Source organism: Gopherus evgoodei, chromosome 7, assembly GCF_007399415.2.
Source record: "Gopherus evgoodei ecotype Sinaloan lineage chromosome 7, rGopEvg1_v1.p, whole genome shotgun sequence".
Classification (NCBI taxonomy): Eukaryota; Metazoa; Chordata; order Testudines; family Testudinidae; genus Gopherus; species Gopherus evgoodei.
In genome coordinates this window covers 55,888,389-55,901,042 of record NC_044328.1, presented here as the reverse complement: position 1 = coordinate 55,901,042, position 12,654 = coordinate 55,888,389, and the positions used below count along the sequence as shown (strand labels likewise).

Below are 12,654 nucleotides of genomic sequence, written 5' to 3'. Positions count from 1 at the left end.
CACATCAAAAAGACCTTTTGCTCTTTGAATAATACAGCAATAAAAAAACCTAGAAGCTGTTTAATTTAACTGAGTCTGGTTTTATGGAAATTGGTATTGCTTGGTGCCCAGTACTTTTCTTTATCTCCTATCCTTGCTTGACAGACTAAGAAACATATGCTGAAGAAGCAACTTTTTTCCTTTATTTTTTTTTCCATTATGTCTGCTTAAAATTTATTCTCTAGGGCCAATATTTTCAAATGTGAGTGACTAAAGCGAGGCGCCTAAGGCTCCAGTTCTGTAGGGTGTTCCACGTGGATGGATCCCTGCATACACACAGAACCCCATTAACTTCACTGGGACTCTGCAAATTTATGGGGCTATTTGGCCACAGCTATTTGCAGGACTGGGCATAAGTCCATCTTTAGGCTCCTAAAGTCAGTGATATATTTGGGCATTCAGCAGCTTGGGCATTTATTTAGTCTTCTGAACTATAGATGATGATGATGATGATGATGATGATAGAACAAATATATAATGGATAATATGAAAAAGTACAGGAGATAAGCCTATACATTAAGCATGAGAGACAAGACAGGGTGTAATAAGGTAGAAATTTAAAATGGAAAGATTTTTATATAGGAATTAAGAAAGGGGTTTTTTTTAACACCAGGATGATCAGGGAAAGAGAGAGCTTGCCACAATAGCTAGATATTTATAGCATTAGTATACGTAAAGAAGTTCTTAAAATCAGTTTCCACAAATGTAAGGTGAGGCTAGCAATCAATGAATGCCCAGTGATGAGACAGAATTTCTCTCACCTGGATTGACCTTACCTTTGGGAAAGGCCACTTAGATTGTCCTTTGGAAATAGCTTAATGATGAGTGGTTATTATAAAGTGGCATGCAGCAAGATTGCTCTTGAACAACTCTTTTGTCATAAAGCACATTATCTTTTATTTCTCTGTGCTTTATAACACACCCTAGGCACCTTTATCCTGGACTAGTTTCCACATCCTGAATGTGTCCTATTGCCTGGGGAAACTGACAAAGGAATTGTATTGAAGCTCAGTGATGCCTCATCCACCGATGAGTTTTCATCATGATGAGCAGGACGGTACATGCAATGTTCCCAACATTAAAATAGAGATAGGTCTGAACTAGAACCCAAGATATGAATTTCCCAAAATTTTAGGGAAGTTCAGATACAGATGTAAATTTTGCTGCCCAGGCTCATCTCTGTGTCGGTGTGCATTTAATTCCCCACACATGAAAAAATTCTACCCCGAGTTACTTAACCGTATATGAAAGTTTGATGAACTAAGTGTCAGATAAACCCTGCTAAGTAGTACATGACCTGAAATGAGTTCCATTAATAATGAGTGTTTGTCAAAATCAATTCTGTAGCATGACACTGAAGGTTGCATAGTATAGGAACAACAAAGGGAGAAAAAGTACATATACTGAAGAAAGATTGAGGCGTCTTTGTGGCACCTTAGAGACTAACAAATTTATCTGAGCATAAGCTTTCATGGGCTAAAACCCACTTCATTGGATGCATGCAATGGAAAACACAGTCTGAAGATGTATATACACAGAGGACATGAAAAAATGAGTGTTGCCATATTAACGATACTGAGAGTAATCAGTTAAGGTGGTCTATTATCAGCTGGAGGAAAAAAACTTCTGTAGTGTTAATCAGGATGGCCCATTTCCAACAGTTGACAAAAAGGTGTGAATAACAGTGGGGAGGGGGGGAATTAGCATGGGGAAATAGGTTTTACTTTGTGTAATGACCCATCCACTCCCAGTCGTTGTTCAAGCCTAATTTAATGGTGTCCAGTTTGCAAATTAATTCCAATTTTGCAGTTTCTCGTTGGAATCTGGTTTTGACATTTTTTTATTGGAGTATTGCAACTTTGAGGTCTGTAATTGAATGATCAGGGAGGTTGAAGTGTTCCCTGACTGGTTTTTGAATGTTATAATTCTTTACATCTGATTTGTGTCCATTTATTCTTTTGCTTAGAGACTGTTCTGTTTGGCTAATGTACATGGCAGAGGGGCATTGCTGGCACATGATGGCATATATCACATTGGTAGATGTGCAGGTGAACGAGCCTCTGATAGTATGGCTGATGTGATTAGGTCCTATGATGGTGTCCCCTGAATAGATATGTGGACAGAGTTGGCAATGGGCTTTGTTGCAAGTATAGGTTCCTGGGTTAGTGTTTTTGTTGTGTGGTGTGTGGTTGCTGGTGAGTATTTGCTTCAGGTTGGAGGGCTATCTGTAAGTGAGGACTGGCCTGTCTTCCAAGATCTGTGAGTGTGAGGGATTGTCCTTCAGGATAGGTTGTAGATCCTTGATGTTGCACTGGAAGGTTTTAGTTGGGGGCTGAAGGCGATGGCTAGTGGCGTTCTGTTACTTTCTTTGTGGGGCCTGTCCTGTAGTAGGTGATTTCTGGGTACTCTTCTGGTTCTGTCAATCTGTTTCTTCACTTCAACAGATGGGTATTCTAGTTGTAAGAATGCTTGATAGAAATCTTGTAAGTGTTTGTCTGTGTCTGAGGGATTGGAGCAAATGCAGTTGTATCTTAGAGCTTGGCTGTAGACAATGGATCATGTTGTGTGGTCTGGATGAAAGCTGGAGGCATGTAGGCAAGTATAGCAGTCAGTAGGTTTTCGGTATAGGGTAATGTTTATGTGACCATCGTTTATTAGCACTGTAGTATCCAGGAAGTCAATCTCTTTTGTGGACTGGTCCAGGCTGAGGTTGGTGGTGGGATGGAAATTGTTTAAATCATGGTGGAATTCCTCAAGGACTTCTTTTCCATGGATCCAGAGGATGAAGATGTTATCAATCCTGATATTCTATGAGTCTATGAGTCTATGAGTCTATCAATGTAGTGCAAGTAGAGTAGGGCTGTTAGGGGACGAGAGCTGAGGAAACATTGTTCTAAGTCAGCCATAAAAAATGTTGGCATACTGTGGAACCATGCAGGTATCCAGAGCAGTTCTCCTGACTTGAAGGTATTAATTGTCCCCAAATCTGAAATAGTTGTGGGTGAGGACAAAGTTCAGCCACCAGGTTTGCTGTGACATTATCGGGGATACTGTTCCTGACAGCTTGTAGTCCATCTTTGTGTGGAATGTTGTTGTAGAGGGCTTCTACATCTTTAGTGGCCAGGATGATGTTTTCTGCAAGATCACTGAAGAGGTTGCTATTTATTCTTCTTTCTTGCATTAATCCCATCAAATGGGGTCCACTCTGTGAGACCACTGCCTCCGAAGTGCTCATTCAATGCCATATCTTCTGTCATTCCTCATGCTAACATATCTTTGTTTATGGCATCCCACCACTTCTTCTCAGGTCGGTCTCTGTCTTTTTCCTTGATCTGTTGGACTCTTTTACCCACATAGTTGTCAGGACTCGACTTGACCAAGCCATCTGAGATGACACATTCCTCATTTTTTCCTTTCTGGATGTTACTCTGAGCATGTCTCAAACATACACATTCCTTACATGATCTTTCTTGCTTACACCATGCATCCATCTCACTATTTGCATTTCTGTGGAATAGATCATTTGCTCTTGTTTCTTCTTTGTTGCCCAACATTCAGTGCCATGCATTAAAAATGTACGAACCACCATTTTAAAGACTTTCTCTTTTAATCTTACCTGTATCCTACTGTCCCATATTACACCACTTATCTGTTTCCATTTGAGCCAGGCATTTATTATCCTAGTTCTAATTTGGTCCTCTGTTTCCCCAGATCCTGGAACTCATACTTTTGGATACTTGTAAACTTTGTATTTTTTATCTTGTCCTCCCAGCTAGTTTCATGGATAATTCTTCAGTGTTCACAATAGTAAAATAGCATACCATATACTCTGTTCTTCCTCTGCTTAGTTTGAGCCTGTGTATGTTCAACACATATCTCTGTTAGTCTAGAAGAGGATTCTTGATAATCTATCATCTGTAAACAGCATGCACTAAGCTATGCCCCTTGTGCAGGTACCCAGCATGAGGCTAAACAAGAAAGGGCTCACTGTTGATCCTGATGCACTCCCACCTTTCCAATAGTTCATCTGTTTTACCATGGGGAAGTTTGGATCCAGATGTAAATTTTGCTGCTCAGGCTAATCTCTGTATTATCTGAAAGCCATGAATAAATGGGATTAGCCAGCGCTATCTATGTTAGCAGAATAGAGCTGTTCCAGAGGGATACAGCTTAAAGATGTAATTGCTCAGATTCCATCTGCATGGCAATATAGCCTTGAGCTCTGTTAGTAAATCTTAACCTTTTCAGACCACTTTTTCTTGTGTGTTAAATTTATTTGCATATTAACTATTATCCCAAAATCTTTATATTAGCAAAGAGTGTGTTTAAATTTTAAGGCCCAGAGTGTTGGTTCTTAACTTGTGAGTGACCTGTACTCAGGATTTTTTATCTGATTGAGTGCTGGGCTGTATTTAACTATCCTCAGCGTCTCCAAGTCTGTGGAATATAGGTGTCCAGGGAAAAGACCCCCCCAAACTAATAAAAGTATCTACAGAAAAGTGTGTGATAAATAAAACTGGGTGATTGATAAGGGATATTTGTTATGACAGATGTTTTCTGTAAGGAACTGGGTGATGAATATGGAATAATTTTTTTACAGAAGAGTTCTGAAATGGATAAAGCAATAACCCACTGAAAGATGTTTTTAACTCATTAAGAACTGTTGATTTCACAGCAGTTAGTAATAATGACTGGGTTAGAGATTCCTTTTTTACTCATCAGTCAGATAAACAGAGGATTATAAGGGAAATGCCATCAGTAATTAGGAAAACAGAACATATGATAAAAATTAATAATGGGAAAGTATTTTCCCTCCAAAAAAGAGTTTTTGTCTCACACCCTATAAAAGAACAGAGGTTTGGGGAGTTAGACTAAGAATGAACCCTGTCAGTATTCCACTAGGTACAGTGAAAGGGACCAAACTACCCTCTCTTCACTATCTTCAGAGTTATGTCTTCTTTCTGTATTCTGTATAGTGCAGTATTAATCTTTGATTAAATAATTCCATTTGATCCTATTTGACAATCTCAAATAATTATTAAATTCAAATACACAACAGTTCATGTTAGAAGATTCAGAATTTAACTCCCTAGAACTGTCTCCCATCTCACTGAATTTGGGACCTGTTCAGAGCATTTATATTTATAATAGCTTGCTTTATGCCAAAACTAAAACATCACTGGTTTAATCAGATTCATCTTATATTGAAAATATTTTCTTTCCTAAGTATTTATGTTCTTCATCATTTGTATGGTTTAAAGTACATATGAGAAGATGGATTTTTCTAATTTCATATTGAAAATATTATGCATTTTGCCACTCTAATATGGTACACAAACATTTTGCTAATGTCAGGAATTTACAGGAGACATGTAAGAAACAGCATGTAAAAATATACTGACATGGAATTCTCAGTCAATCAAAATGGTATGACTATAATAGTTGGGGTTTTAACCACTTATATAATCAGTTGCGGGTGCCTGATTTGCATAAGCACTCTGGCCCAGTTTGTGTGATTAACATACAGACCAACCTTGGGAGTGGAATGGATCTACATAACCCCAAGGGGAAGGTGAGGAAGTATTTAGGCCCTGGATTTTAAACATTTTGGCCTCAGATCTATCCAGCTCAGATATGATTATTAAACATGAAACATCCTCAAGTTATTATACTGGAAACGAAATGAATTGGCCAGTGAAAACTGGCCAGCTTTTTAATACTTTGTAGATCAGCACATAGGAATGGGTATGGAAAATATTACTGTAATTTCTTCAGATATGAATATTAAGCAATAGTATGCCACTGTATGTTTGAGACACATGAAATATATGCATACACAGAATTTAAATAATTCTAATTCCAAAAGCTTCTGTAGTATTTTCACAAACATGAATTGTTCTGCATGTTTAAATAGCCCAGTCTTCTCAAGTTTAAATAGGAAGGAAGCTAGCCCTTAACAATTCTTTCACAGCACATCAAAGGAGTTAAAACACCAATTTTAACGGGGGAAGATTCTTTGATGTTTACTGCTGTGATTTTCACAGTTACAATGAGAAAATTAGCCAGTGAGGAGCTGTGAATAATTATAGAGCTAATGAAACATGGCAAAAGTTTCAAGGTTGCTAAGAGGTTTATAACAATTTTGAAGAATGGAAAGCCCAAGTCTGGAACAAGGTTTACGTTGAAAAGAATAAATAAGCTGTTGAGAACTACTTCTATTCTTTAGTTATCATCTACCTTTGCCTACTTCCTGTTGTGCTGATGATTCTTGTACTGCCCAAGTGTTTTAGAAATAGTGGCATAGCCTATATGTCTGCCAATGACAGTTTAGGCTTGAGTCACCTTCACAAGTCTCAACTGGTAAGTAGTATTAACAGAGAGACAAAGTGAGTGAGGTGATATCTTTTATTGGACCAACTTGTGGTGGGGAAAGAGACAAGCTTTTGAGCTTACACAGAGCTCTTCTTCAGGTCACTGAAGTTGATCCAGTAAAAGATATTACCTCACCCATTTCATCATTCTAATGTCTTGGGACCAACACAGTTACAACTACACTGCAAACAAGTATTATTTGTAGTCTTTTAAGTTCCATATTTGAACAGCGTGTATGGTGAAGATATACTATTGTGATGTACCAGGCTTTTTCTTCCTGTCCTTCCCTTAGCTGGGTAAGGCTTTAATTAAAAGAACATGAGCATGCCATATCAGATTAATATGGCTTCTTACAGACTAAAATGTGAGCTAATTTTCTTGGTGTTTTTCCCTATGTGATACTTTGCCCCACACATCCACCACTCCCGGTCATTTAAAAGGGAATTTCATTTTGTGTGTTCACTAGTGTGAAGCTTTCTAGCTTGTGTAGAATGATATTAAGGAGAGCCTGGGATGCTTTTGTTCCATGAGTTTGTATATGATGTAGATACTTGTATGTTTATGAGCAACTCGGACTCTCATTCCAAGAAGCTGTGCTCTTACTTGGGTAGACCTGTGAGGACACCTAGTAAGCCCTTACCCTCATGCAGGTGTAACTGTTGTTGGGGTGCTGGGGATCATTTAGATCACATGAATCACCAGTAACATGATGCTTTCCCATGAACATGTGCCAATGCTAGGGGAGAACATGAACAATGGAGGGGTGGGAAATAATCCGACTGCTCTAAAACAGTGAATAGAAATCTTTTGTGTTCATCATCTATCACAGTTCTCCTGGCTCTGGAGCTGGTGAGGGATGGGCAAAATGTAGGATTAGTTCACACGATTAGCAATTTTTATTTTAGCTGGTATGTAGGATAAAGATTTACATCACACATGGTTATCTGAAATTAGGCATTATGTCTCTCCAGAGTGCTATGCTCAAATTTACAAATTGGCAGTTTCTTTGGAATATAATGGTGCACAGGTTGATAAGTTTTCTCTTTATTTTTGACATTTCCAGATCAAGTCAAGGGTAAAATCCTATATTTTAGGCCTCAAGAAACATCCATGGACAATATTTGGAATTTGCATGAGTGGCGTCCTTTCCACCATTTCTGTAACAATGGTGATCTCCACCATCACATATTGGAAAAGTGTGAAAAGATCCAGACTTCATCCTCAGGGCAAAGTCCGAAAAATTATACGGGGACCTCCAAAGCACTCAGTGTGCTGAGCTGCAAAATGAACTGTTCATTCATTTGTCCTTAATATGTCATATATAGTGCACATTAGCTCTTATTTAGTTTTTTTAAAACAGAAATCTTGGTCAGCTCAGGTCTGTTACCTCAAACAGTTTTGTTATGTCTGTAAAAGAGTACTAGAAAACAGAATGCAACACAGATCTGCTAGAGACTTATTGTGTACATTGCAATCAAAAAAACACGGTTGCTTCAAAATATCTTTAATGCCATATTCAGTAACGGTCCCATAAACTGTATCATGTGCAGATCTTCTCAAAAGCTTGTATTCCACTTATTGGGATTCAACAGTATTATTCTTTCTTTTAAATTAATCCTAAAATACAGCATAACAGTTCAGCTACATATTGCAGAACTAATTCTCTTAAATACTCCAGTATCACACAGGATTGATCCAAATCATTGCAGTAACATCATGTAAGTTTCGGTGTTTGGCCATTACAGTACAATACTGTAGGGATTTCTTTTTGTCCAGTTTGATTTTAAATCTAAATGACCCAAATTCAAAGGTAAAATAATCAAATTGGTTATTTATTTATTTACAAAAAGACAACTTATCTTGGTCAACCCTCATAGTTACATATTTTGGACAAATGAAATTATAGAATCTCTGTCTGTCCCATAGAGTAAGTCACATGTTCTCTTTGTACTCTTTTACAGACTCTTCACAAAGGGCCAATGGCCGCCTTTTTGATGCAAACTAAAGATAACCCCATGAAAGCCTTAGGAGTGCTAGCTGGTGTCATGGGCATAATGGTGGTGATCACAATCATGATCTCTACTGCCATGTTCTGGCGCAATAAGAGATCCAACAAAATCATGCCGGTGAGACGGATCATAAAAAAGAGACAGATCCAGCAACCCAGGATGGTCAGGATGGAGTGGCTGAAATTCAAGTGGTCCAGCAATCCTGCCGAGAAGTTTGCCATTGAGGATGACACACAGAGTCTGCAGAATGAGAACAGCAACAATAACATCCAGGTGCCCTCTCTGCCACCTACTGCCCCAGCCCTGCCCCCTCCCCCAGTTTTAGCACCCAAGATAAATACCACTGAGTGGAGAGTGACCACAGTATCAGGCTCCCTAAGCCCCAAGTTTATAAACAAGCCAGGGAAGAAAAGGGGCCTCAACAGCACCCATAATGCACTGGTGTCAGAGCTCAAACAGAAGTTTGAAAAGAGGAACATAGCCAGCAGCAACCCTCATATCTAGTGCATCTGCAGCAGCCACTCATGGAGATCACATAGCCATGCAGTGTATGGAGAGAAGTGCATGGTGTGATTGAGCTTTTCAATTGCTTTCAATACAAAAGGAACTAAAAGCAGTTCCCCACTGCCACAATCACCTGTTACTTTGCACAAGTATTACATGCTAGTATATTTTGCAATGGAATTAGTTCACATATAATATCAGTGTCGGTTGCTAGAATTTTATTCAGATCATTTCTAAAAACTAGTTTCCTCCCTGCACTGTATGACCAAGGTGCTAATTGTCCTGATGAAGGCCATAATTTTCAGGAGGGGCCAGTGATTTTGGGGATGTCCAACTTGAGGTTCTTTCAAGAGACATGATTGTCAGAGGAGCTATGCACCCTCAGCTCCAGTTGATGTCAATCCTTATCATGGCTGGAAGATAGCCACCATGGTGCCTAAAACTAGGCATTTAAAATCACACCACACCTGAAAATGTTGACTTTCTTGTAGAACCAGCAGCATATTAGCATAGGAGGTTATTTTTTTTTAATTTAGGCAAGCTGTTATTCTCTGAGTAAGTACATTATGAATGGATACTTACACTCTTAGGTGTATGCCATGTTTTGCAACAGCTTGTGGAGCGACGTGCTTAGAACTTAAGTATCCTTGATCCCAGATATGAACAGCCAGGCTTTGAGAAGTTTTTCGTTTTCATGCAGCTTACTCTGGATTTTGCCAGAGCAGCTTTGACATAATGCTTTCCTCCATTTCCCAGCCAAACATCCCTGCCAAAGGAAAGTCCCACTCATTCTTTCCAAAAACAGTTGGTGATGGGTCCAAATATGGAAACTGTAGCATCTGCAAGAGGTGGGGCTAGTGCTAAAGCAATGCTGCTCCCTACAGGTAGGGCAATGGGGGAGAAGCAAGAAGTGATTAAAGCAGGAAGACTGAAATGTAAAAACTGAGCAAAAAAGACATGAAAAGTACAAGCAGTCTCCTGGAAGCTGGGTCCATCAGTCAGGAGCATGTCTTTAAAAATAAAAAAAGTCCTTTACCTAGATCTTGGGAAAGTGTTGGTGCGACATGTTTCAGCTTCTGTCATGGACTGCTGTAGGGGGCTTTCAGGTGACATAAAATTTCCATTTTGGCCCAAAACATTAGTGTCCTAATTATGCTGCAGTTAAAAAGCTATTCTCATTTGCATCTGAAGCACCTATTTTTTTCTGTAGTTTGTAGCATGGCAATAAAGAGTCTAACCTAGGCTTACCCTCTTTCATTAGTATTGTTAAAGGAAAGCTCTTTACTCATTTCTGAATGGGTGAAATTAACAATGCAGAAGGGAGCAGGTAAAGCTGTTTTTCTGTATTCCTGAAATGAGCACTGAAGTACAATCTGTCTTCTGCTTTGGATCAATCCAGCAAAACAGCTGTAACTGCAGTTTAATTAGGGCTTGGCTACACTGGAGAGTTGCAGCACTGGTGGTGGGTTTACAGCACTGTAACTTAGTAACTGTTCACACCTGCAAGGCACATCCAGCGCTGCAACTCCCTGGCTGCAGCGCTGGCTGTACACCTGGTCTGCTGGGTGTAACGATTGCAGCACTGGTGATGCAGCACTGCTCATCAAGTGTGGCCACCAAAAGCGCTGTTATTGGCCTCCAGGGTATTAGGAGGTATCCCAGAATGCTCGCTCAAAACAAACCGGAAGAATGGCTGAACTCCAAGCTCCCCCGAGCTGCTTATCTAAAAAACAAACACAGCTCCTGTTTGCTCGAGCGAGTGGAGGCAGGCAGGGGAATTGCTTTGGAAGGTTCACGGCTGTTTGCTTGAAGAGAGAAGTCACACGGCAGAGGAGGAGGGGGAAATCCATGTTGAGCAGCTGCTTATGTGGTCTGAAGGCTATTTAGGAGTGCATAATTTGCATTTAGTGAATAAGAGAGGGGTGGGGAAAGGGCTCAAAACTTTTAAATTGATTGCAGGTTGGTGATGTGTATGTTCCAGCTTTAGAACTTGCAAGGCAGGGAGCTGAGAGATCCAAAAATCCACTCTCTCTCTCTCCCCCACGATCCCCCTCACCCCCCTCTTTTGAAAAGCACGTTGCAGCCACTTGAACGCTGGGATAGCTGCCCACAATGCACCACTCCCAACAGTGCTGCAAATGTGGCCACACTGCAGCGCTTTCCCTACACAGCTGTACGAAGACAGCTGTAACTCCCAGCGCTGTACAACTGTAAGTGTAGCCATACCCTTAGATGCTTAAGGCAGGTTAACAGTGCCATTGCCTCACTGATTTGTTAAAAAGCAGCTGGCCAGTACTACTGAATATAGCACCTTGTTTCCAACTCCAAAGATGAGGCCAAAGGTGACACTTTTAAAAGTATGCCCTCCTGGACACAGTCATTCTGTGGGACATTGTACCACAGTGTGCTAATGCTTTGACACAAACATCACAGTGTCATATTACATTGGCCCCAGAAATATTTCAGATTCCTCTTGGTGTCACTGAAGCATACAGGGCTATGCCATGAAAATCAGGATGGGTGGCAACCCCAAGCCAGAGGAAGGTGAAGTATTCTGAATAACCATCTCTCTTCTAACCTACTATTTTGTTGGATTATATTGCATCTGCTGCTGACCTATAGACCTGCTGGACCAATTGGTCTGACCTAGTTCCTGGGTCCATGGATCCCTCCTTAACTCCTTTATCCCTAAACCATCATATAGTCCCTTTTCTCTACATCTGTCATCCCTGCATGACTGCTTATTGCATCACATTTTCTCCATCAGGGAAGGTGAGATGAGCCATCTGCCCTCGGGCAATGTCTATGCCACGCCTGAAATGACTCAACAGATGGTGTCATAGAGCACTGTGGTTCTCTATATGTTTCCTCCTGTCTGCCCACATCTCTCCCACCCCATCAGCTCAAAAACAGCATGGGTTGCAGACTGCAGCTGAGTTCCCACAGTCCCTAAAAGAATTGGAATGTGTTGCCTAAACTAGAGCCTTAAATAATTGTAAAAAATCTTGGCCCACAATCATGTATTGATTCTTGGCAGCAGTACCAGGAATTATAAGTGAACGTGTAATCTTCAGTAGGATGTTCCTATAACCACACTTCGCTGCCTGTTTTTAGGCCCTGTTTAAAACCATGTATTCTTTTCAGCAGAACAATGAGGCCTGTCTCACTAAGATTCAGACCTTTGTAAAATAGCCATTTGAAGTCACTCTGTTGTAGGTTTGACAGTTTGGTTCAAGCAGGTACAATGAAACTTAGCTTCGCTTTCAAAGTATTCCCTTTGGGTCGATCTGTCTAGAAAAGACAAACACTATGTCAGATGCTTTGGCTGAAGCTCAGAGCCGTAGATGTGCACGATAACCAGAGAAAGCAGTGGCACAGAAAACCCTTTTGAAATGCACTTAGAGCCAGTTTAACCAGTTCCCTTGCAAATATATTATAAATCTTGGCTGTGATTTCCACCTATTTCCACCAATGTGACGCCATTGGCTAACACCTGGTTTAGCCTGGCAGGTGGAGAAGCAGTTCCATCCACACTGTGAAGGCTCCAAACTATTACTACGTCTATTAATTTCTGGATAAATTTCTCATAAAAGGAGAGAATATTTTATATTTCACATTTTGAGTTGAGGCAAGTGGTATTTCCAAAGGGCTAGAGATAGGTATACAATATACTGTGAGAAATTGCACAGTGATATACATAGTACTTTGGGACTATGGGCCTGAGTCTATT

At 40.2% G+C, this 12,654-nt stretch overlaps 1 protein-coding gene across 3 annotated transcripts in view; it reads left to right on the top strand.

The window, feature by feature from the left end:
* CDHR1 (cadherin related family member 1) overlaps positions 1-10,422 on the top strand; it is a 62,796-nt gene extending 52,374 nt beyond the window's left edge. For all 3 annotated transcript variants that reach the window (XM_030571180.1, XM_030571181.1, XM_030571179.1), the window contains one exon: positions 8,373-10,422. In XM_030571180.1, coding sequence (XP_030427040.1) covers positions 8,373-8,924 — 552 coding nt within the window. In that variant the 3' untranslated portion in view covers positions 8,925-10,422. The remainder of the gene's footprint in view (positions 1-8,372) is intronic.
* Positions 10,423-12,654: the final 2,232 nt, after the last annotated feature.